Source organism: Anabrus simplex, chromosome 1 (genome assembly GCF_040414725.1).
Source record: "Anabrus simplex isolate iqAnaSimp1 chromosome 1, ASM4041472v1, whole genome shotgun sequence".
Taxonomy (NCBI): Eukaryota; Metazoa; Arthropoda; class Insecta; order Orthoptera; family Tettigoniidae; genus Anabrus; species Anabrus simplex.
In genome coordinates, this window is record NC_090265.1 from 359,956,503 (window position 1) to 359,984,288 (window position 27,786).

Genomic DNA, 27,786 nt, shown 5'->3' on the forward strand with positions numbered 1-27,786 from the left:
CTTTTTTCACAGCCTTCTAAGTATTGTTCTTTCGGTGACTACCGGTTGAAAGGATTATCATTTCGGTTCGTACCAATGTTAGTTGCTTTCACATTGACCTTTTAATGGCTTGAACTCCATTTTTGTTCCTACTGATGCAAAAATATAGAACGGTGAAATGGCACAACTATAAACTTCAAAGCGGAATGGAAATATTTTGCCTGCTGCCGTCAACTCGCATGTTCCACCATAAGTTGAATCTTCTGACACGAAAAGTCGACACTCTTCTGAGGAGGAATAGTTATTACCAAGGTGATTTTCGGACAAAATGGAGACAGATGAAACAATAGCTTCACGAACTTCTTTATGCCATAACTAAGTAGAATATGAAATGTAAAAAAGATATCTAAATAGACACGCACCGTCACTTACAATAGAAAAAATGTTATGTGGCGACACTTCACCATTAATGTTTAGATAAGTTACTGCCATTATGCTGTGTGCGTGAAAAATGTTATCGCGCTGCAGTCTGTTACCTAGCTGTCTCCTTGAAATATCACACACCAGTATGTTGAATCTTCTGATATGAAATGTTGGTACTCTTCTGAGGAGGAATAGTTATTAGCAAGGATTGCCAGGGTTCAAACCCTTATTGCTCAAGAGTTCTATCACACACACTTCATTACTGGTCGACAATATAATGCAAGTTGCCTCCGGTCTCTCCTTCATCAATATGAGTGACATACCTTTGAACCATAGACAGCTAACATAGACAACCATAGACAACTAACAAAATATAAAACTGTAATAAATCTTATTGATAAAACAATATTCCAGAGTTTAAAAAAGGCTGCCAACAGGCATATTCGAACCTGCATTCTTGCAGTCTGTAGTCCGTTGACTTAACCGTTACGCTAAACAACTACTCACGAATTCATTCACAAACATTTGTGTATGTAGGCCTATATACTGTTAATTGTATTTTCTTTTCTTTAAGCACGTGGTTATTTACCATCTTAAAGTACACGAAATCGGAGTGAATTGGCACGTACACCTATGTTGGAAAGTGCTGCGGCCATTTTTAATTGGCAAAAGTCATAGATTCATTCGTGCAAGGGAAGTATTTCATATGGAAAATCTTGAAAAATATATTTCCGTTGACTTTTCAAGAAATGCAAGATTTTTGCTGTACCATTGAGACAATTTGGAAGACTGAATGAATATATTATATGTACAACATTGTTAAAAAAAACGGAGATATTGAACACAAATGTAAAACCATATATCACCCCTTCTCACCCCCTTTAAAGTCGGAATTCTTAAAAAAATTTAAAAATTGTATTTAGGATATATGAAAATAAATATCTGAATTAATATAAGTACAATATTCTTCACAGAAACGGATAAATTAAACAAAAATATAAAATAACATTTCACCCCTCTTCACCCCCTTTAAAATAGGAATTTTTAAAAATCCTTTCTTAGTGTGCATCTAAGCTACGGTAGGAACATGTCCTCAAATTTTCATGCAATTATCTCCAGTAGGTTTTGCTGTGCGTCGATTATCAGTCAGTCAGGACATCTTGCTTTATATATATATTTATATCATAATTTAACATCGTTTCGGAATTCAGTAGGAAGTTGTGAAATATTAGATTCGATTTCTGCAATGTTGGTAACCAGTTCATCAATTTTACTGGGGTTGGGCCAGTTGAACTTAAAACCTTTGTTCAAAAGGTCCATTTCGCTGTTTGAAAAGTTAGTGTTATACAAGTTTGCTGTGTTTGGAACAACATTGAATTGGGGAGATGGTGTTTTAGTGGTTTCAGAAGATTTGACAAATTTTATTTTTGACTCTTTAAGAAAAGACAATTTCTTATCTAAAACTTCTTGGTTTTTATTGATCGCGACTGACACCTTATCATTAGCAAATTTAGAAAAGTCCCATTCTAAACGGGACATATTGGACAAAGTTTTTAGATGAACTTTGTAAAGCTCAAATTCAGGAGTGATTTCTTCCCATGGAGTGTTTCTATTTCATTTCTCATCCAAATTGTATTAATTTTCTTTTGGGTGTTATGTAGATTAGTGGATGAAATGTTAATTCTTTGTAAATGTAGCAAGAACTTGGGAACCAATCCATACTTTAAGTACTCCTTTAAATATGTAATGTCCCTGGGTAGTCTATTGACCTTAACTTTTAGGTTAAGATATTTGTTCTTTTCATTGGCCTGGTTGACTGTTACATTACATGTAATAAATCTCATTGTAGACATTAAAATCAGAACAATAATATACACCACCCATTCAACAATTATCACTCCTTATATTTAGAATACAAATATTACAACTGGTTGAGACATATTTCGCTTAACTGTCGTAAGCATCCTCAGCCAAAATAAACCTTAGCCTAAAGTTTGGTCATGGTGCCGAACCTAGTGACCAGTAGAACACCATCCCCCCAGTTCAATATTGTTCCAAACAGAGAGAACTTGTTCAACACTAACTTTTCAAACAGCGAAATGGACCTTTTGAACAAAGGTTTTAAGTTCAACTGGACCAACCCCAATAAAATTGATGATCTGGTTACCAACATTGCAGAAATTGAATCTAATATTTCAAAACTTCCTATTGAATACCGAAACGATGTTAAATATATATGTATATATATATATAAAATACGAGTTTTGTCTGTACATTGCTCAGAATTTTAAAAGGATGATATTTTTGTATCAGTCATGTCCACAGTAACAAGAAAATGCACTTTTTAATTTTCTGTAATTTCTGTCTGTCTGTCTGTCTGTCTGTCTGTCTGTCTGTCTGTCTGTCTGTCTGTCTGTCTGTCTGTCTGTACACGCATCACGTGAAAACCGCGGAAGAAAATTTAATGAAAATCGGTATGCAAAGGCGAGGAATAAGTCGCTACAATCTAAGCCATAAAAAATTGTATTCACGATGAGTGAAATGGTAGTTTAGGGGCAGGACTAAAATTTAATTCTCGAATATTTTATGTTATTAGTGGCTGTATCTTTATGATAATTGGTATGCAAAGTCGAAAAATAAGTCGCTATAATATAGCCCATAAATAATTGTATTCACGCTGAGTGAAATGGTAGTTTAGAGGAAGGCCTAAAATACAATTCTCAAATAATGTTATTAGTGGTCCTAGCTTAATGAAAATCAGTATGCAAAGTCAGGAATAAGTCGCTATAATCTAGGCTATAAATAATTGATTGAAATTATAGTTTAGAGGAAGGCATAAAATGTAATTCTCAAATATTTATGTTATTAGTGGTCGTATTATTAATACTACATAACTAAAGTTATATAGTATTAGATTTCCGATCATTTATGTCTTATACATTGTTACCATACCGGCTATGATCACAGGGATATTCATGAATATGGATATTTGTTACTAGGTCCATATCAGTGCCAAGTCACGAAAAAATGGGTAAACAGAATTTAATGAAAATCAGTATGTAAACTCAGAGAATAATAACTACAGTCTTTGCTATAAATAATTTTATAATGCGCCCTAATATCACTGTCGGAAGAAGACTAAATGTGAAGGTCTACAATATAGAAAGCTCATAAAGTTGATCAACAATAACATTACATTGCTCGTAATCACATGGCCAATTCACACGGTCATACCATGTATAACAGCTTGCCTGAATATTGGCAGGGAGTAGTTGGGGAGTTAGATAACTTTTTTCTTTAGCATGCCATTCCTCTGGTTCGTAAATTTTCTGATACTACTGGTACGTAACACGCTGGTTCATCATAGCATTCCAGATATTCAGTCCCTACTCTGAGGCACTGATTGGAATGAGCAGTGTGCATATTTAAAGGAATAATGTCAGAGGAGTGTTCATGGCTGTCTGCGGCCTGGTCATTCCAGCCCTGGAACTTTGAACTGTTAGATCGGCACCGTAGTACTGTAATACCAATATAAATGGTCCCTTATTGGACATTATATGAGTAGAACCCATCTTGTAATGGGACTATTTACAATGTGATATCAATTATAGAGTTATATTTACAAGAATACAGTATATACAATGAGATGGGATGAAAGGGTTTTTACAGTAACAGTTAGGATAAATGTTGTATTTGGACTATTAACAATAATGCACCAACAAGATAGTTATAAATGACATATATACACACGGTAAATACAATCATGTGAGCTGACTAGAGTTTTACAGTAAATGATGTAGAAGAGACAAGATGACAATAATAATGTTAATTGGATTATTTACAGTATGTTCCACCATGGAGGCCACTGCGTAAGCTACTTGAAGTCACCGGCAGTGCCAATGCACTATGAGAGACTTTGTCTCGCTACCAAAAATTGATGCCTGCTTGGCCATCAGATGTTATAGGTGTTGATTCCCATAGGGAATCTGAAATATTTGTCCCGAATGAGTAAATTTATAATACTAATAAATATGGTCCTTTATTGGACATTATAAATTTTCCAGCTAACTCATTCCTGGTTGCCAGCGTTTTGCCCCCGTGTGCTAGGCTGGGCTCGTCAGTTCGTATGCACGGTATGCACTAGCCATGCCTCTTGGTAGGTGTGCTAGGTACCAACTGACGAGCCCTTATGCACACAGGGGCGAAACGCTGGCAATCAGGAATGAGTTAGCTGGAAAATTTATAATGTACAATAAGGGACCATTTATATTGGTATTATAAATTTACTCATTCGGAACAAATATTTCAGATTCCCTATGGGAATCAACATCTATATCACCATAGTACTGTTCGTTAAAAGTGAGAAAATGTGCGGTTTTTCATTTGATCAAGTATTTTATATGATAACATTGCTTTTAATCGCTACATTCCTACTGACGATTTTGTAATGACCTATGTTGACGTAAGTTAGAAAAACTACAAAGTTAGTCTTTCTGAGAATCCCATAGTGAAGCACAGGTACATCAGCTAGTTATGATATAAAATAGAAGCTCCCGTTCCTAACTAACGAAATAAATTCCAAGCCTTCTTTAAATCTTAACAAGCAAATAATTGAAGTAAAGGACAAAATCAGAAACAGTAATATAATAGTCACAAAAGCTGACAAAGTCTCTACAAGTGTATTATTGAACAGAGATGAATATATTAAAAAACTGAAGACTTCTTTTCTGCCAATACTTACAAACTAACCAATAAGGATCCTACTTTAAAGATCCAGCGTGGTTTAAAGAACTTGCTGAAAAATTCTTTTCTCTTCCAAGAGCATGGACAACAATAACTCACTATTATGAATCCCAGGTTACCTACGGCCATAGCCCTACCGAAAATACATAAGAAAAGAGGTACCAATGCACCCTATTATAAACTGTCGAAATAGTCCTACCCCCAAGGTTTCTAAATTTCTACACCATATTTTAAATAGCCATTATAAATTAAAAATTGAAGCCTACATTATGAATTCAGTTGATGTTTAACTTTCTAAACTTAAGTTACATGACACTCATGTTATGGTTTCATATGATGTCACCAATATGTATACAAGTATACCACTAAATGAAGCCATTCAGTATTCGGGAGATAGTAGGTTCGAACTTCCACTGTCGGCAGCCCTGAAAATGGTTTTCCGTGGTTTCCCATTTTCACACCAGGCAAATGCTGGGGCTGTACCTTAATTAAGGCCATGGCCGCTTCCTTCCCACTCCTAGCCCTTTCCTGTCCCATCGTCACCATAAGACCTACCTGTGTCGGTGCGACGTAAAGCAACTAGTAAAAAAAAAAAAAACAAACCCATTAGTATAAGAGAATCTTGCGAACATTTTTATGGATCATCTGGAGACTAATAAGATAATCAATTAAATCAATGGTTTACAGCTTTGGCTAAGATACATCGATTTGCACATTTGCTCTCATCGACACACACCATAATAATAGTGATAATATATTATTGACCTTTAATGACCTTGACTGCAACATTAGGTCACTAAGGAGGACGAAATCAACATGCCTTTAAACTTCTTGGACCTAAAGTTGACCAGAGCCAATGGTAATTTTATTTTTCAACTTTACAGAAAGCCCTCTGCTGCTCCTTTGACAATAAAGAACGTCCGTACACCTCAATCTCAAAAACATGCAAACTCCTGCAGTTTAGTTTATCGAGCATTAAATGTTCCACTATCTCCTTCCAACCAGAAAAAAAGAATTTGATTTCATAAGAGTACTTGCAAAACCTAACGGATTTAAACCTAACGTGATCAATAAGATTATTGGTAAAATAAAATTTTAAAATGCAACAAATTTAAGTTCTGATAAGCCCAAAAGAATAAATACTACCACCTTCAACTTCACTAACCCGGCTATATACAGCATAACCTGTTAAAGAAGCATAATATCAGAATCGCCTAACGAACTCGCAACACAAATCGGAATATATTTTTTAATTCCAACTCGGTAAATGCTTCTCAGGACAAATTTTTGAACTCTGTTATTTACAGACTTAAATGTTCCAAGTGTGAATTTTCTTATATCAGGCAAACTGGCCGTAGTTTAGAACTAGACACTTGGAACATTATAATGCCTTAAGGCATAAAAAATACTTGGCTATGAGCAACCATATGAGGGATTCCAGCCACAATTATTCTACAATTGATCAGGACCTTCACATTATTAAATAAATAAAAGCAGCTTAATGACCAGATTTGAATATACTTACATTTTTTTGATAAATACTTTAATAATAATAATAATAATAATAATAATAATAATAATAATTTGAAAGATGTCTCCGAGAACAACAGCCCGATAATGGAACAAGTCCCCAAGTTACTTGCTAATTTTTATACAAATCATAATAATTTCATGAAGATTTTCATTATAAACCTTTAAATAACCCTCCGGCCGTAATTACTGTGCTCATGCTATAACTCTGCAAGCAACTTCTAGCGCTCTCATTGTTGCGCCTACCCCTCCCCGCGCGCCGATACAACACACGCGGCAACAGGTAGACGATTACCAGAACTCCTCAAGCAGCTAAGGTGACCAATGACTGCTCTTCCAACATAAGGGGTAAGCGGTCTTAGACTCTCATTTTTTGGACACTAATTTTCAAGGAACTGAGTACATCTTTTCTCTTTCATTTTTTTAGACTTCAATTCATGCTCATTGCATCTTATTTTCTCCATCTCTGACTTTGTTTGAACTCCCAGTCAAAATTCCAATACACCTGTTATGGCTTTAACCTATGTTTAATGGAACTGGATATTTGCCTCTACATATACGTAGTTTCAGGCGTGATCAATCCTGCGATGTGTTACTATTCCATTAGGATTTTTTCACCTGACTTTCATGCCTATGCAATGGAATGAGATTTAAATAGCGACTATTCTAATTACCTTCTTCATTCCAACGAACATAAAATAATCATTTTTATGTCAAAACATTTTTTTTGATTGACTGATAGCAATATGATATCCTGTATGATTTTATTTACTTCACTATCAGCTCTATTTTGTGTTTTATGTTTTAAAATCCGTCAATACGATTGGAGTGTTTTTACTCTAAGCTACGTTGAACATTGTTAGAAGTTGTCACACTATTTTTAAGGCTATTGATTGTCTCTTATGTAAACGTCGGATCTTAGGGAACCATATACTTTAAAGCCACTAGGTTCGGGGCCCTGACCAAACTTTAGGCTCAGGTTTATTTTGCCTGAGGATGCTTACGACTTATAACACCAGTTGTAGTGATTGTATCCTAAATATAAGGACAGATAAGTATTGGAGAGGTGGTGTATATTATTGTTGTTATTTTAATGTTTATAAGGTAGGTATGTCAGATGCAGCAACTGTCGCAAATTCCATTAGCACTGGTTTTCTGTTGAGTTTTTGAACCTAAATCCCAATCTTTTAACTACTTTCAAAATCATAGAAATTGACCACTGATCTCTATACCTGGATGGCTGGTAGCTTGGGTAGCAGTAAGCCGAATAGAAGATGACTGGCGTCGTAAGATGGCAGAGAGCGCATGGTGCAATAGACCACGAGGAGCGCGCTTGCTTTGTTTATGCTTAGTTCAGTGACGCCAGGCCTCTTGATTGTAGTTTCACGAGTGTTCTGTGCTGTGTTATTGCAAAGTAAATAGTAGTGTATTTTACGAATTTAGGTTCGTTGCCTTGTAGTATGCTTGTGAATTACAAGATTAAATTTAAATATGTATGTGTTTATCTGAAATATGAATGAAGAAACATTCTGCGGGGTATTAACATACCGCAGTATTCAGCTTATGGATGTACAAACAGAACCGATCAGCAGAAGGAGAAATCATTTCATCGAGGAGTTTTAATAATAATGTTATTTGCTTTACGTCCCACTAACTACTTTTTTAAGGTCTTCGGAGACGCCGAGGTGCCGGAATTTAGTCCCGCAGGAGTTCTTTTTACGTGCCAGTAAATCTACCGACACGGGGCTGTCGTATTTGAGCACCTTCAAATACCACCGGACTGAGCCAGGATCGAACCTGCCAAGTTGGGGTTTGAAGGCCAGCGCCTTAACCGTCTGAGCCACTCAGCCCGGCTCGGGGAGTTTTATACTGTACATAAGAATCTTCCTAGGGTAGTGTTTTGAGTTTTAGGTTTATTGTATCTTATTTCGCATATTCCGGGAGCAAAATGGCAATTAATTTTTGTAGGTTTCCTTTCTCGAGACCCGAACATCTAAGATCATCGATTAGGAGTATCAGGCGGGAGAATTGGGAGCCTTCTAAAACAGCTGTTCTCTGCTCAGATCACTTAGAGGAAGACTGTTTTGATAGAAATGGACAAACTGTACACCTTAGAAGTGATGTACAGCCAACTGTTTTCAATTTTACTGAACATTAACTGCAAGTAAAGATTTACTTATATATTTTTTTTATTTCTCATAATTAAACTGACGGTTTCGATGAAATAATTGACGTGACCTTATAACAATCTTAGAAAATGAAGTCTGGAGGAATTCTAGACCTTATTTACATCAGTAATAATTATGGGTTTCAGACACTGGAGTGGTGGGAGAAGGAAAAGTGTGGTGGGTGTTTGGGGCTATTCCATTATACTATTCGTGGTATTTGGGACTCTTTTAACTGGTGTTACATATTTCTGATGATGACTATCAATATCGCTTTGCTAGCTGAATTTAATTAAAGAGGTCTGTAATAGTACATTAAGCTGCAGGTAATGTGATATATTGACTAGTTTTGAATATTTGCTGGTTTTATAAATGTGTACATTTGCTTCAATGATATTTTATTTTGATAATATGCGCGTTATTTATTGGAAACAGGAAACAGAAATTCATTATCAAGCACCGATTACGATATGTCGAATCTAGGCCTGTATATTGAGCTACGTTTATAGGTACATCATTTTAAGAATGCATAATTTCGTGGCATACATGTATACAATTTACAGCAATGTTTCCAGAAACTGGTTTTCACTCGTATTGTGTTACCGATCGCTAATTGCATGTATTCAGCACCTAAGTTAATATTTGCCGGCCGTTATTATACACTCATGTTTATTGCTATCCCGGAGATTTACTGACCTTGGAATGACGTGTCAGTGATCCCAATGTCCTTATGCTTTGAGTGAACATGTCTCTATATTTTTAATTATTCCAATGCGCCATTAATTGCGACTTAAAATTGACTATATTATCATTGCTTCCCCATAAGGAGAGCTCGAGGTTGGGTACGCCAACATGGCGAACCGCGCGTTCAACTTGGCGTACTTTCTCCTGCAGCGGCAGCGATCCATGTATAGAGATCAGTGAAATTGACATATCAGGAAAATCTGCCATATTTCCTAAAATTTTCATGCGGAGGCTTTTAATTGTGGATAATACCTTATTCATATAAAAGTAATGTATATTTCTTCATATTGTGCCCAAAGTAAAATCATCGAGGGATTTTTCGGTCGCACCGGTCTCATACTCTGCTTCTTTCTTGACTTGGATGATGTATTTCCTTCATTTTCTTTTGAAGCGACTCCTTCTCTCTTCACGGACAAGAGCGATAATCCAATCTGACACTTTCTAGTACACAGGGACCTTCTTGTCCCCTGATTTTCCCCTCACTTTGAAAGAAACAAATAGCACTCAAAATCATTGCACCTGCTTCTGATTTCTCCACCCTATCTCCTGTTAATCACATGGTCTGGCATGCTTAAAACCTCCCTTCAAAATTATTCCTCATAAATTCCTTACCACACTATATGGTTACAGCGGTTGTAGTTTCAGATAACCATGACTGAGTGCTTCAAAACAAGCCCAAGATTCCTGCTGTACGTTAATCCTGGGCTGAGAAGGAGTTGCTTTAGAAAAATAAGAACTTTTTTCGGGGTGGTTGAAAAAAATTGCAACTTGAGTATTACACTACAAATACATGTGGTTATAACATGTAAATATTTAATTACCATCAGATAAGTAGTTTTCTGTGCATATATTCATAAACAAGGGCTTTCTAGAGCAGAAGCCAAAAATCTGGACATTGTTTACTACAACCGCAAATTAAAAATGTTTAATGAACTTAAAAAAATAATGTGTCTTATAATTATACCCTAATGCAGAATTAAACAAGGAAAATATTGTTGTAACTCACTTTGCAATAGGCCTATCAGTTTGTTTGTAATTAAAGCCTAAACTCGAGTGTCCATAATAAAAAGTCAGACAGTCCCTTGGAGATGTTAGTGATTTGATAAATATTTCCATAATTATAGGCAAAGGTGGCAAAGATTTTCTTTTTATGCTCTCTTTTTAACTGCATTTGAAGTTTATTTTTTATTTTGTTTATTAATCTATCAATGTTGTTTTTTGTATAAACGTACTTATTGCTATTTTGTAAACAAGGCTAATTTGTTTCTGAAAATCGTTCTTTGACAAGCGGATATTATAGGTTCTTTTCAACATGCTTAGAAAAGAACATCTTTTATATGCAGGATGATGTGAATCTTTCCGTATAGTGTTTATGGTTTGAGTTGGCTTTCTGAAACTTGAAAAGGATAGGTTTTCTTCTTTTCTTTTGATAATTAGATCCAGAAAATTTAGTTTACTATTCTTCTCAACTTCTAATGTAAATTTTATAAAAGCATCCACAGTATTGATTTGGTCTATTAAATTGGCACTACTATTGATTTGTTCATCTACAGTTCCAAAAATGTCAGCAAACCTTAGCCAAGCGACAATACTTTTTCATCGTTTAGAATTTTCTGTTTCTCTAAATAATCCATTTACCTGCCCACACGACATGCAATACTCACCCCATAGGATCTTCAGCTATCGAGTACAAGGGTTGGAACTTAAACACTGGCAACTATTTATTTACAACAGATGCTAAAGAGTTTACATGTTAGCAACCTTTACTGTCCTTCAGTGTAGTCACCAGCGTTGTGTATAACCCGTTGCCAGCGATGAGGAATTCGTAGTATACCTGTAGCAGAGCCTGTTCTGTTGATAGTGCGAATGGAGCGGTCTACTGCCTGTTGAACCTCTGCAACAGTTCTGAAGCGAATGCCACAAAGTGGTTCCTTCATCTTCGGAATCAAATCGAAGTCACAAGGACTTAAGACTGGGGAGTATGGTACAGTACTTCCCAGTCCTATCGACCGAACAAATCAGCCACAGCTTGCGTTGTATGCATCCGAGCACTGTCGTGCAAAACGATGTGTGGATTCTGCAGAAAGTGTTGCCGGTTCTTTCTCAAAGCTGGTTGCAGATTGTGCTCCAAAAACGTACAGTAATACTGTGAATTGACTGTCTGCCATGGAAATTTGTAATGCGTTAGGATAAAACCATCACAGTCGTACACGAGGATCATCATAACTTTCACCATACTGGGGCTCTGACGAACTGTCGACTTCCGTGGTGACCCATAATGACGCCATTCATTCGATTGGCGTTTCAGTTTTTGCTCTTACGATTTAGCCCATGTCTCATCCAGGGTTATGATACGGCATAAGAAAATCTCTCCTTCGCGCTCATAGTGCATCTTAGCAGCATCGCAACGCAACCATTTGTGCATTTCTGTCAAATCATGTGGAATCCATCGTGATGCAATTTTTCGCATGTCCAGGCGTTTGTGCGTTCCTTCAGGATGTGAAGCACAGTCGTATGCACTAATTTGGTTTCTTTGGCGAGCTCACGAATCATCTGGTTTTGATCACTGTCCAGTAGCACGGCAAGAGCATGCACTTCTTCACTGACACCTTAGGACGACCTGCCCGATGAATGTCCGTCACAGTTTGCCGACCATCGTTCAAGGCTTTTACCCAACCTGCCACTGTTCTGTAAGGCAATGCAGATTCCCCGCTAGCCTCTTGAAGACCTTGATGACACTGTCGTGCTGTACGACCTCTGGCAATCTTGATCCAATTCCATTGCTCCTGTTTGGAAAACATAGTGACGTTACGTTAGACCGCTAGCTCACAAGTGACTGTGTTTCTCTCGCTTGTGCGCATGCAGGTGATGTGGGAAGGGCGAGTTCATTTGCTCTGAGGTAAGGTCGGTATGTACTAAGGGCACTAGGAAAATTTTGCAATGTGAATGAACACTTTTATTTCAAAATAATTTTCACCACACCCAATACACTTCACCATATGTTGAAACCAGTCACTGAACCAACTCTGCCACTTTTCTTTGGTTACGTTTTCACACTCTTGATCCCATGCTGCCAGAAGCTCCTCGTCGGATGCAAAACGCCGCCCTTTGAGCTTTATATTCACTTCTGGGAAGAGTGTCAAGTCACATGCGGCAAGATGGCAAGATCGGGACTGTATGGAGGGTGATCAAGCACAGTCAACCCTGATCTGGCAAGAAAATCCATTGTTACATTAGCATGATGCTCTGGAACATTGTCATGATGCAAGAGCCAAGTGTTGAGCCGTGATCTTGGACGGAGCTGCTTAGAGCCTGGATGACCTGAGGCAGACAAGTCTCACTGTACCACTTCGCAGTAACTGTCCTTTGTGTTTCTTGCACAACCCGAGTCAGTAAGCCCCATTTAGTGAAGAATACTGCAGTCATCCTTTTCTTCACTGACCTTCACTTTCGCCCAGTCACAACAGTACCCTCATCTTCAAACAGCCACACCTTGTTCTGCAACTGCGCAAAATCGCATCGCAGTGGGTACCGCACGTACTGATGGACGTTCAAAGGTGGGTGCGCTATGCAATATGCTCCGACCACCTTGCACGCTGGCAACAGGATGGCGATCAATTCTTGTCACGAATAATCGCCATCGATGAATTTTGGGCAAGGACATACGAACCAGAACTGAAACGTCAGTCCGCGGAGTGGCGACATGCTGGATCGCCAAGGAGGCAGAAGGTCCGTCAGAATCCTTCCCCAGTCAAATTGATGGTGATCGTCGCATATGACGTCACGGGTGTGATTGTTTACCACTTTGTTCCACATGGCAGAACAGTGACCGCACAGGGACTTCCTGGTGTGACAGGTACGACGTGGTATTCTGAAGAAACGTCCAGATCTTGTGGACAGTGCAATAATCCTGCACGACAATGCAAAACCACATAAAGTAGAGTGTGTAGGGCAGCTACTGCGACCTTGGGTATGGGAAGAATTGGAGCACCCACCGTACCCTCCCGACATTTCACCCTATGACTTTGATCTCATTCGAAAGATTAAGGAACCACTACGTGGTAGGCGGTTTGCAACACGAGAGGGCATTGTGCGGCAACTGCTGAGGCAGATGGTATTCAGGGCCTCCCACATCGTTGACAGCATGTGGTGTCAGTAGCAGGGGACTACTTTGAGCGTCTTTAGGCCCAGGTTTGTCATGTCAACTTTATGTGTACTGTGTTGTCATTCTTTTGCACCGGGAAGGCCATATTGCCCTGTATACTACCATAATAAATTAGTGTGTTACGATATTTCAGTGCTATTCATTGTCCACACATGTAGTTAACACCTTGTCCTTTCATCTGTATATGTCACCTTTTCCAACCAGACTGGTATCTTCAAGAAAAAAAATAGTTGCTATGACTTTTGGCCCAACCCTCGTATGTATAGAGTATGCTACATGTAGACAGGTGTTCAGCAACACCAAGAGGCTCAATAAGCATCGCCGAGGGTAGCCAAAATCGTCTCTTTCAAAATAATAACCACAACTCAGAATATCAACTCGCCTCGAAAATACATAATTTTGTGACGTGAAATACTTCAACCACAAAATTGAGAAGCTGGACAGGTGGGGGAGAAAAATCAAAATGAACAGTACAGGGATTCACATATCCCGATCGATAACATATCACCCCAGCTCCACGCGAGCATCACCCGAGACGCGAACACACAACAGTCACCATCTCTACCAAAAGCAGCATCTCAAGGAACAAAAGAAAATGTTAGATGAAGGAATGGTTGCCATAGTTATGAGATGGGTAAACAATATCAACAATCAAACATATAAAAATAAAGGAAAATCACAACATAATTAAATAGCCGAAAGCAAAAATAAAAGAGAAATGAAAATAACACCCGTGATATGCGGAAAATACCATAAATCACACAAGCGGACAGCACAAACAAACGCACACAGAACAGAGACCCAAAATGATAAGGACCCAAGATAGGCCAGTGCGCCAAGGCACATTACGGAAATAATCCGTATATCATGACATGTAATTTCATGGACTCACAAGCTTGATTCAGACACCACAGGTCATAATATTGAGTCGCCGCAAAGAGAGATAAGGCTCAACCGAACTACAATCGTAACAGTCACCATATCCACGCTGCGTGATATATTCATATCGCCTCGCATGGACGAACATGAATATCAAATCATAGCGCAATATAATACCATATTTCTAAAAGCTCAGCCATAAACAGAGACGACAAACAACAACAACAACAACAATGGTAGGTCTCGATGTAAAGACACAAGCAAGCAAACCAGCTAAGCAAATGGATAAATACTATCCTCCGTTCTCACGTGTATGTAAGGTACAAAGGTAAAGAAACACACAAAGCAAAAGACAAAAGATCTGCAGTATACGAAAGTAAAAGGTCTGCAGAACGAAAATCTCATAATGTAACCTCCGCGTAACTACGGCAAACAAAACTAATAAATACCTGCATTATGCAGAGGTAGAACACAGAGGCTCTACGTAACCGGAAACATCAACTCTGGAATGTGAGTCGGGTACTGGAGAAGATAAATCCAAGTTAAGGACCACTTATAATTCAATACACTCATTTCAAATCCTTTTCTGTCCATCTTCCCGAGGCCGTCCATTATTAACCTCCCAATCAGACAGACTCCTCTCAAGGAAGTGACCAGGAGACAGTGATAGCTGCAGTCGCTTAAGTGCGGCCAGTGTCCTGTAATCGGGGAATAGTGGGTTCGAGCCCCACTGTCAGCATCCCTGAAGATGGTTTTCCGTGGTTTCCCATTTCCACACCAGGCAAATGCCGGGGCTGTACCTTAATTAAGGCCACGGCCGCTTCCTTCCACTTCCTAGGCCTTTCCTATCCCATCGTCACCAAAAGACGTATCTATGTCGGTGCGACATAAAGCAAATAGCGGAAAGAAAAAAAAAGAACCAATGGGGTCCGAACACAACCAGCAAACGAGGGTGCTACCTGACAGAACACAAGGTACAAACGTGGGAAAAGCCAGCGGAGCTTCAAATGCCACGCGAAGACCTGTGGACCATCATCGCCAGGAACAAAGACACCATCGACTGGACCCAGCGGACCCGCGGAACTGCCCGGCTACTTGTAATGTATGGCTATAAAGATTTACATCCACTTAGTATTTGTATTATTATTATTATTATTATTATTAGTGTGAAATTATGTCATGAAACATGTGCTATACATAAATATTTATATGAGTTCAGTGAATGTAAATACCTGTAAATTAATATTATATAATTTATTATTACCTGTATATGATGTGTAATCTGCTACAGAATTGTGAAACGTACTGTAACTTCCAGAATGGCACTAGATGATGTTAGAATATTCGGTACGTTATAATCATGTTGTTAGGCATTCTAGAATTTACGAGAAAGTATTTTGGTAATGTATCATTCTAGAAGCCTGGCCAGGCACGTATGTAAGGAGGTGGTCTTGATGGTAATGACGAGTTATTGTTTAGTAGAGTTATGGTGTAGCAGGAGTATACTTGTGATGTCGTGTTGTTGTGACATGCAGTGGTTGCAGTCTCCATGTTGAAGTGATAGGTAGTTGTTAAAATGGCAGCTTTGTTGATGTGTGTATTTTGCTAGTGACAGCAGTGATTAAGGTTATGTTTATGTTTAATTTGTAAATAGATGTGAATAAATAACTGTACAAACTGACAGCATTTCGTGTGTGTCTGTGTGGATACATTAATCCATGGTCATTTTTTCATCATTGTTTCTTTTAGATTCTAGTCAGTGGATACATTTTGAAATTTTAAATATTGTGTCATTTTGTTGCACCTCGTACCATTATGGGCTGATGACCTAGCTGTTGGGTGTTTTAAACAACAAACATCATCATCATGTTTATAACACTCCAGTTCAATAGGTGTGTTCTTATGTCATCTCAAATGTTGAATGCTTGATTCCATGTTGGGTTGTGTTGAAGAACTTATTCAGAAGAGCTGAAACCACTATTTCTTATTATCTTCAGGAATCCTTAGGATGTTGAGAAATATTTGCTTTAGCATGTAAGGGTACATTTTTCTTATTCTGATTGAATTTAAATTCATTGTAAATCATGGTTGGTAATTTTTCTGTTTTTTCCCCCACAGTATCTCACATTTTGCTACAGCTGATGAATCTACCGACACCATTCTGAGAGTGAAAACAATTGAAAAAGAACAATATGGAAAGTACATTTGTAGTGCTGCCAACAAACTGGGGAATGCTGAGGCTGAGATTGAACTATTTGGTAAGTTATGATCTTTCTCCATTTGACAGGTTCTCAGAATGTGGTGTTTTTTGTTTTCTTTGTAAGGGTACATCTAGGGAGCAATCTCCAGCTCAGTATCTTCTTCTTCTTTTCTCCATGGGCCTTCTAAATATTAGTTCCTAATTAGCGTTGACCTCTAAGATCTTTTGCAACTTTTTTTTTCCTTCATTCCCACCTAGATATACCTGCTCCCTTCTTGGGTCTTCTTGGATTTTTTCTCTCTCTTCACGTTATAGTCCTAGAGTGGAGAGTCTGGTTCGAAAAGTATGTGTTCAGCTGATTCCTCTGCTTCATTGCATTTCCTACATATATTGTCTCTTATTACTCCAATTCTATGTAGGTTTTTTGAGATGGCAGTGTCCTGTCAATAGTCCTACTACCTATCTTATATTTTCTCTGCTGTATTTAAACAGTTCTTTAGTATGCTTCTTGTTTGGTCCTTTTATCAGTTCCTTTGCAAGCCTGCATCCTGGAGTATCTTTCCAGTTCTCCATTTGTTTCTTTTGTACCCATTTTCCTATGTAGTGTTGGGCTTGTCCATAGGAAATCCCGCATACAGTTTCTGGGCCTACAAAATGTGTTTCTGCCCCTTTCCTGGCCAGTTTATCTGCCTTTTCATTTCCTTCTATACCTGCATGCCCTGATACCCATATTATTTTGACATTGTTGTACTTTGAGAGCTTCAGGAGAAGTGAGTGGCAATACCAGACAATTCTGGATATTTTCCGGACTGCTTCTAGTGCCTCAATGGCCACTTGGCTGTCCGTAAAAATGAAAATGTTCTTATTCCTATAGTTCATTTTCAGATTTTCTTCAAGACATGTTGTGACAGCTACCACTTCCACTTGAAAGACTGTAGTGTGTTTGCCCAGGCTGATATGGATTCATCTCTCAGGTCTTCTGCCGTTGATCCCTCCTTCTGTGCCATTCCCAGTCTTTGAGCCATCAGTCCACCACACTATATCTTCTTTTTCAGTATTACATTTGTTGATATCCCAGTCTTCTTTTTTTATTATCTGCGTCTCAGACGTTTTTTCAAAGTTGTACTTTGGTATCATATGATCAGAAGGCATGTGTAGAACTTCCTCTGTTATTACTCTGTCCGGTTCCATGGCTAAATAGTTAGCATGCTGGCCTTTGGTCACAGGGTTCCCGGGTTCGATTCCCGGCAGGGTCAGGAATTTTAACCATCATTGGTTAATTTCGCTGGCATGGGGGCTGGGTGTATGTATTGTCTTCATCATCATTTCATCCTCATCACGACGCGCGGGTCGCCTACGGGCGTCAAATCAAAAGACCTATACCTGGAGAGCCGAACATGTCCTCGGATACTCCCGGCACTAAAAGCCATACGCCATTTAATTTGTTATTACTCCGTTAATTTTACAGTGTCCTAGATTGGGTCCTTGTGCATTCCAGCACTCTGATTGTGCCAATCTATATGAACTCATTCTAGCCTGTTCTTATGAAATTGCATAGTGATGGGAGGTCTAGTAAAGTATTCAAGCCTTCTGTCGGCGTAGTTCTCATAGCCCGAATTACGGCTATGCATGTCATTCTCTGTAGGCTATCCAATCTACTACTGACTTTTCCTTGGCTTACTTTCTGCCACCAGATGATTGCAGCATAGGCCATCAACAGTCTAATGATCATTGTATATATCCACATTATCATTGATGGTCTTTGGCCCCATGTCTTCCCGACAGCTCTTTTACATTCAAGTTTAAAACTTCATGTTAATTCCGTATTGAACCAAGAATCTAATGGAAACAAAAGGGGTCCACCTATTCAATACCATACAATGTTATAAGATAAATTATAACATTTTATTATTCTTAGTACCGGTTTCAATGCTGGTGTGCATCATCATCAGCCAAAAATAAGAAAAACATACAATGACAAGGCTACAAAAAACAATGCATAATGTATACACAAATTTTACAAAACTGGTAAAACTTGATTAAAAAAACAAGATCCGTAAACATTAACTTTTCAAGATACCCATCTCCCTTAATCTCGAAAATCATAGATTAGGGAGAGGGTATTATTTATTGTAATTGTTTCATAATTGCATAATTTGTGATACATGCCGTATACAAAATTAGAAGGAGTAACTTAAATAACTATAGTGAATAGTGTTAATAATTGGTACATGCGATGAATGTTCATATAAAACAGGTGCATAGAAATTGAACAGAGAAAGAATACTATAAACTGAATGTTGGAGTTCCATTCATATATAGTATTATGGCAGAAAAAACCAAAACATATATTTTTAGTGATATCTTTTCAGATTATCAAAGATAATATTGCCTTTGCAGGCTGTTAAGAAAAGAGAGAAAATGGGAATTCTTACTCGAGAAACATAAAACTAGTAGAACTACTGTAACGAGGTAGTTCCATGCTATCCCTTAAGCCTATGTACCTAATGGCTCTAGACTTCAACGGAGTTATATTGTCTAGATTACCCTAGGCACAATTCGGTTCCTGGCTGACATGTATCACATCCTTTCCTTCCTTCAATTTCCTGCTCCACCTTCCCCTAATAATGTTAAATAATTTTGCAATTCTATCCGGGTGCATCCATTCTCTGTTCAATAACTTTACAATTGTATACAACTGATTTTCGTTATCAATTTTCTTTACATCCTCATCGTCTATGAGTTTTTCTCGTATTTCCTTTGTCATAGGGCAATCTTTTATAAGGTGTGCCCATCCCATCTCTTCAGAGCATATTAAGCATTTATTTTCATCCCTGTTCCTTCTATATGCTTTATTTTTATGTATCCCCATTAACCACCATATTATACCCCTCATTCTCTTTTTTGTTATAAACTCTACATTTATTCTCATTCTCCCATATATATTACAAAATTCTTCTAATGACCTCTTACTTCTACATTGTGCATCAAAGTCTTGTTTTTCAATATCCTTAATTCTTAGAACTATTTTTTTTTTACATATTTTCCACTTCTCTATACATTCTTTTTCCCAGTAACATCCCATTCCAATCGTTTCTAAAATATTCCGTACCCCATCCACCCAGTATCCTTGGTTCTGATGTTTCATTTGGTGTTGATATGCTATCTGTAAAATTTCGCCCCCTTCTCGCAACTTCATTCTCAACCAATACTTCATTATCCTTTTAATAATGTCCACTCGCAGACTTATATCTTTGCACATCATTCTCACTCCACAATTAGCTGTACAGCTGGGTAGACCCATAATTATTTTCCCAAATCTACTCGTAATTGTATCGAGTGAGTCAATCCTTTCTTCAACTCCCCAAATTTCCGCTCCGTACAACACTCTAGATTTAACTACTGCATTAAAAACATTTTTATACACTCTGTAGTCTGTATTGGGCATCTTCTTCTCCAGTATGCTAATGGCTGACAGTGCACTCATGCCTTTTAGCTTTGATCTTTTTATTTGCTCTGACCACTTTCCGTTTCCACTTAAAATCATACCCAAATATTCTACTTTCTTGACAACTTCTAACCTCGTCTCGCCCATCCACCATTTTTCATTCTTTGATAATTTATGTCCTTTTTTTGCACACCATTACCTTGGTTTTCTGTACATTGATTTTTAAGTTCCATTCTTGACAGTAATTTACCACCACATTTATACTACCTTGCATACTATTGGGTGTCAAAAGTGAGCAAAAGGATGTCGTCAGCAAAAATGAGGCCCGGAATATTCCGGTTCTCAAGACTTGGGTAAACCCCTGCCTTGAAACCTTTCGATTGAAAGATATCATTTATAAAGAGTAGAAACAGTACTGGTGACAATTTACAACCCTGTTTTAATCCTACATTAGAGAATATTTCTCCAAATACTACGCCCTCCTTAGTTTTTATTGCGCACCTTACTTCTGAATATATATTTTCAACCGCTGTTATCATCTTCTGGGACACCCCTATTCCTCTCATCTTGGCCACGACTGCCCCTCTGCTCACAGAATCAAATGCTTTCTCCAAGTCAATAGTAGTAATGTATACTTTTCCTCCTTTCTTTTTTACATACTTATCTATTATTGTTTTCACTACAAAAATATTATCTGTTGTCCTCATCCTTTCTCTAAAACCTGCTTGCAGCCTCTCCAGAATCAATTCCCCCTCTGCCCACTTCATTATCCTTTTTGCTAACACACCTGTATATATTTTACTTAATGTATCTAGCAATGTTATGCCCCTGTAGTTGTTAGGGTTATTTTTATCTCCCTTCTTGTTATAGATTGGGCAGATCACTCCCTCTTGCTAAGATTTTGGGAACTCACCTCCTTCAAATATTTTGTTAAATAGTTTCGCCATACTTTCTAGGATATCCTTATTTTGCGCCAGCTGCTTCCAAAATTCGTTAGTGATACCCGAAATCCCTCCTGATTTGCCTTTCCTGGCTTTCCCTAGTACCTCCCTTATTTCTTCTTTCGATATTTCTTTGTCTAATGCTGGCACCGTACACCCTAGCCCTACCGATATACCGGTATTGTTTAATCTCGGTCTCCACCTATCTTCAGCCTCTAATAGTTTCTTATAGTGCTCCACCCAGATAGCCTGACTTATTACCGTCTGCCGCGGCAGCTTCCGTATTCCACAAATCCCCTTAATTGTACTCCATACTTTTCTACCATCATTCTGTTTTGCATTGCTATTTAATTTGACAACTCTCTGCTCCTGCCATTCAGACTTAGTTGCATACAGTAATTCCCTATATTCTCTTCTCAAGTTACAGAATCCCATCCTATGGTTTTCTCCCCCATGCTTCCGAAACTCCTTCAATGCTTTCATCACTTCATACTTTTTATGCCTGCATTCATCATTGTACCAGCCTTTTCCTATTATATTCTGCCCCTCCTTTATTCTCATCTTCTCCCCTGCCATCTTTACAGAATTTTCAATTATTTTAACTGCTGTACTCGTTTGGTTACTCTCGATCATTGAATCTATTCCAGCTTTCACTATCTGTCCTATTTCTCCATCATAATAATTCATAAACTCGTTTTTTAGCTCCTCTCTCCACCTATATTTAGTGACTATCGTTTCTTTGTATTTTATCATATTGCTTGTTGGTGTCTTACCCTCTCTAACTTTTATTCTGACAATAATTGGGAGATGATGTGACTCACCCCATTCCTTAACCTCCATACTTTTAATCACAGGCAACGCATTCCTGGAGCATAACGCCAAGTCTATGCTACTACCCCCTGTTTCCATTATGTATGTCAGGTTCCCTAATTCGTCGCCATGCCACCATCCATTCAAAATATATAGTTCTATCGTACCACATAGCTCTAGCAACTTTTCTCCATTTTTATTACAACCCTTATCCTGGCTCACTCTCTTTTTTACATAAACAGCTTCTGTCTCCTTGCCGTATACCGGCTTCTGGTCTGCAACCCTCGCATTGAAATCGCCCATTATTAGAATGCCTGTATCCTCAAAAATATTTTGTACTCTATTGATTTCTAATGCCAACTCATCAAAGAAAACCCTTTTCGCAAATGGCGAGGTTTCAGGAGGGTTGTAGACAAAACCAATACATAAGTCTGACTCATTTTCATCATACATCTTTATTCTGACCCACATCATTTCCTCCATTTCTGATTCTATCTGAATTATTCTAGCTTGCAAATCCTCCCTAACCATCACCATTATCCCACCTGGGTATCCTCGTCCATTTACTGTCCCCCACCACTAATTTGTTGCGCCTTATGTAGGCCCTTAATCCTTCACACCTAGCTTTCCCTAGGTGAAACTGTAGCATTTTCTGGTTACTGAGGGCTTCTTTTTCCATCTCCTGTTTGACCCATATGTTCTCACCTTTCAACCGGCTTGTACTATGCAGAATCTTTCTCACTAGTAGGTTTGATACAAATCTCACTCTCACTGGTCTCTTGCCTTTTGTTTTCCCCATTCTCTGTAGTTCTTCTATATCGGCCTCTCTGCAGCTAATCTTCATCTTCTCGTTAATTAGCTCCAGCACTTTGAATACCAGGTCTTCTTTAGTGTTCTCTGGAAGCCCATAGACTGTGAACTCTCCTATTTCTATAATAGTTTTCGGTGGAATCCAGGTTTCCACACATGCGAGAATATGCAAGCTATGTAATAACTCTTTAAAAGCTTCATTCTGTAACTTACTCCTAAGGCCTTCAATATTGATACACCCTACTCTTATCTCTAGTTATGTCTTTCTCCCCTGTCCCTCATTCTGGCTGATCTTCTTCGACCTCGTAATCCTTGTTACACCTAGATCTTCAGTGTTCTCATCTAGAGTGTTAACACCTTCTCTATCAAGGCTACCCTCATTTGCATTACCTTTTCTGAGCAAGAAGTCCTTGATACTCACACGTCTGCGTTTCGGTGTTGCTTCTTTCATAGAGTCTGCACTCAGCTGCCTCTGAAGGTTGCCTGGACTACCTTCGCTATTCGTTGTCTCAGCATCTGTTACTTCCTCTCTCTGTCCTTGTTGCATCGTTAGCTGGTTGTCCCTCGCTGCTCCGCATTCTGCTGGTCTCAGCTGCCTCGTACGTTCACCTTCCTCCTCGGCCAATGTACCCGCTGTATTGTACATATTCTTTAACTGCTCTACTCCCCAGGTCCTCGTCCATTTACTGTCCCCCACCACTAATTTGTTGCGCCTTATGTAGGCCCTTAATCCTTCACACCTAGCTTTCCCTAGGTGAAACTGTAGCATTTTCTGGTTACTGAGGGCTTCTTTTTCCATCTCCTGTTTGACCCATATGTTCTCACCTTTCAACCGGCTTGTACTATGCAGAATCTTTCTCACTAGTAGGTTTGATACAAATCTCACTCTCACTGGTCTCTTGCCTTTTGTTTTCCCCATTCTCTGTAGTTCTTCTATATCGGCCTCTCTGCAGCTAATCTTCATCTTCTCGTTAATTAGCTCCAGCACTTTGAATACCATGTCTTCTTTAGTGTTCTCTGGAAGCCCATATATAAAAATATTTTTCTCGTGGTTTTCCTCTTGTCTTTTTTTCTCCTGCCATCTCAACTCTTTTATCTCTTCCTCCATTCTCCTCACCTTATACCTCAAATTTGATATTTCTTTATTATTATGGACCGCCCTTTCCATCACTTTTCCTATCTCCTCTTTCACCATTTCTCGTAGATCACTAGATTGCTCTCGTAATAGCTCTCTCATTTGTTCAGTTTGGGCCTTACCAAATTCCCTTATCTTCTCCATGTCTTCCCAACCAACCACATTCTCATGATCAGGTCCAGGGTTCATCTCGACCCCTCCAATAACCAACAACACTGCTATCACTGATGCAGCCATCAAAATTGAAACCAAACTCACCTGCTGTCCGGTTCTGCCACTCATATTGCGTCTCGTATTCCTGCCTCTACTGTGCCAACGACCTATCGTCGCCCGGTACAATTCTATTGAAATCCCCATGTCAGCACTCACTCACTCAACAACCTTCCTCTTTGCTTGCACGATTACAACTGTAAACATTAACTTATGACTTAAACCTAAGGAAGAGCACCAACTATCTTAAAACTTTGAATATATACATCCTCTTGACAAAAGTCCTCTGAATGTAAAAACGTTAAGCCATGTGCAAGCGGATTAAGTTGAGCCGAGGACAAAAACCAATGCTTCACTATCATAAAAGTCCAAGAGCATATTTTCTTATTTTGTGAGAAAATATGTATAAAAGATTTTCTTGCTGAACATCCATTGAGTATTGAAGTAACAGGTGCAAAACTTAAGAAACCATTTTTCTATTGGTTAAAAATGGCTGTCATTAAAATAACGTAACCAGTCAAAGGACGTAACCACTTCTAGTACTAAAAAAAAGAGGAACTTGAGGGAACTTCAAACAGTGTTTTGCGTAATAAAACATAGGTCTTCTCTAACTTAAAGAACCTGGCTGCATTCAGTCTGCTAAGTAATAAATAACAAGATATTCTTTATATTATAATTGAAAAATGACAGACACCGTGTTTCCAGGGTACTGAACGATGTTCTTGATTCAAATCGGGACCTGAAGCAAATAAAGAAAAAGAAAAGAGTGTCAAGTAGGGCTTTTTTAACGGGTCGTAAATAGCCGTAAGAAAACGTGAATAAGAAGCTCACCTCTGGCAGCGTATATTATGTGTGTTTTTAGACGTTAGAGAAGACACTGAGAGCCGCAAGACACTGCGTTGGAGGGGAAGGGAGGGGGAAGCAGATCAAGGGAGGTACTGAAAAGGAGTAGGAGCGGCTTACAGCTAATGGCAATGAAGGAAGGAGGGAAGAGGGAGGGGAATTATGCAGAGCGATGCGGCGAGAGGGCGTGGTGTGAGTACGTTTTCTGTATGCTTTGAAAAACTGATTTGCTATTGGAAGCTTTTCTGAGTCTGAAAACGCTATCGAAAAATCGAACAATACTCTTGGTTTCTCGGAAATATCATTGAGACTTGAACCAGCATTAAAGTATTGATCCAGGTGAATGAAACAGCTCTCAGTGATGTCGAGCAAAGTACCTTTATTAATAACCTGTAAAACTGTGAGATCCTGATCAATGCTAGTAAAATTATGTTGAAAATCTTTCATATGCTGCCCCATTGCTGAAAACCTATTGTACCTAACGGCATTAATGTGTTCCACATATCTAATTTTAAAGCTTTGTCCTGTTTGTCAAAGATAAGAACTGCTGCAGTCATGGCAGCATAATCTGTACACTCCAGAACTATGAAAAACATTATTTCTATTTAATGAAGTGGAGTTATGCAGGATGTCAATACTTCTATCATTAGTTCTGTAAGAAATCTTAGTGTTATGTTTTTTGAAGATGTTGGTGATGCTGTGTATTTTATTTGTAAAGGTGAAAGTCAAAAAAGTATTAACTTTAGGTTTTTCTCTCAAAAGAGTAGCATTAGGACGGTACTTAAACTTGTTAACGATTCTCTCAATGAAAGCATTCTTAAAACCATTGTTTCTAGCTATCACCCGAATTAAATTTAATTCTTTATTCAGATTCTTTTTTGACATAGGAACTCTAAAGTCTCTGTCAACCAGACTATCATAGGTAGCATTTTTATGGGCCTGAGGATGGGAAGAATTGTTCCTGATGGTGATAGCAGTCTGAGTAGGCTTTCTATAGATATTATATGAAAAGGAAGAAAGTGATAGAGTAACCGTTAGGTCGAAAAATTCAAACGATTATTATTCTCGGATTCTAAGGTAAACTTTATGTTCTGATCTAAACTGTTAAGATTGTCAAGAGTAGCTTTTGCATCTGTGGACCATTCATCAAGAATTATGAAGGTATCGTCCACATATCTGGCCTAGAAATGAATATAACTGAAGGTTGAATTTTTGATTATAGCATTATTTTCTACAAAGTCTAAGTAAATCTCTGCCAGTATCCCAGAGGCTGGTGACCCCATTGCCTGACCATTCTGCTTATAAATGGTATTATCAAGAGTAAAGTAATTATTATTAATTAGCAAGTTAAGAAGACTCATAAAATTTTAAACCTCCAGTTTACTTAGTTAACTATTAGCAAGAAGATTCTTCTTGACGATAGGAAGAAGCTCCTTGGTATTTATACTGGGAAACATGTTAACTATATCGAAAGAGCGCAAAATGTGATAAGAATGAAGGACAAAAATATCCAATTTATTAATTAATTCCGTGGTGTTCTTAATAGAGTTGTTCGAAGAAAATTTGTAATTTTTAGCAAGAAATGTTTGGATAAACTGTGCTAGCTTGTAAAGAGGGCTGGGCCTTTAATTTATAATAGGTTGAATGGGGACACCGGCCTTGTGAATCTTGGGAAGTGATCTCGCTGTCAGCAAACTTGGGTTCATGGTTATTAACTTTTTCTTGTTCTGTAAAAAGGAAGGAAGAATCCTTCAGGATTTGTTTTAACTGTCTTTGAATGAGTTGTGTTGGGTCTTTCTTTATAACTGAAAAAGAATCATTATTAAAAAAGGCTTTCGTTTTCTGTATATACTCTGTTTTTTCCATAACTATGGTAGTATTGCCTTTATCAGCTTTTGTGATGATAAGGTTATTAGCAGATACCTTCTTCTTGAGGTCCTGAATTTTCTTACCTACTTTAAAAGGATCTGTGTTACTATTATTATTAGGGGCTAATGCACGTTTATTAGAAAGAAAAGTTTTTTCAAGTTGCTTTTAAACATCAAATCCGACTTCCTCTTGGAGGTCATGTGGCATTTTACTAATAGCCGTCTCTGACTCAATGACAAGTTTTGTAACTGTATTGGCTGGATTTGGACATGGCCAGTTGTGCTTAGGACCCTTAGCGAGAATAGCCCTTTCATCCTCATCCAAGGTTATGTTGGAGAGGTTGATCAAAGGAGGATGGAACTGAGCCAAAAGATCGTTATCAGGTTTTTGATTTCCAGTCTGTTTGACTGAAGAGCCTCCAGAATTAGCCTTGTCTAAAAGTACTTCAGGTTTTTTGTCCAGTGTGGACTGTTTTGTGGCTAGTATATCTGATAATTTAGCAAAAACGTTTTCTTGAAATAAGTTCCAAAATACACAGCATCACCAACATCTTCAAAAAACATAACACTAAGAGTTCTTACAGAACTAATAATAGAAGTATTGACATCCTGCATAACTCCACTTCATTAAATAGAAATAATGTTCTTCATAGTTCTGGAGTGTACAGATTATGCTGCCATGACTGCAGCAGTTCTTATCTTTGACAAACAGGACGAAGCTTGAAAATTAGATACGCGGAACACGTTAATACCATTAGGTACAATAGGTTTTCAGCAATGGGGCAGCATATGAAAGATTTTCAACATAATTTTACTAGCATTGATCAGGATCTTAAAGTTTTACAGGTTTACTGGTTTAAGTCTCAATGATATTTCCGAGAAACCAAGAGTAT

General features: G+C 38.2%; 1 protein-coding gene across 2 annotated transcripts in view; it reads left to right on the plus strand.

Annotated features, from left to right (window-relative positions):
* The window catches only part of LOC136856796 (lachesin), a 160,471-nt gene that overhangs the window by 78,892 nt on the left and 53,793 nt on the right, over nt 1-27,786 (plus strand). For both annotated transcript variants that reach the window (XR_011017515.1, XM_068224963.1), the window contains exon 5: nt 16,747-16,886. Coding sequence is in view for 1 of the 2 variants with exons in the window: in XM_068224963.1 (XP_068081064.1) it covers nt 16,747-16,886 (140 nt within the window). In the remaining variant the exon portion in view is untranslated. The remainder of the gene's footprint in view (nt 1-16,746; nt 16,887-27,786) is intronic.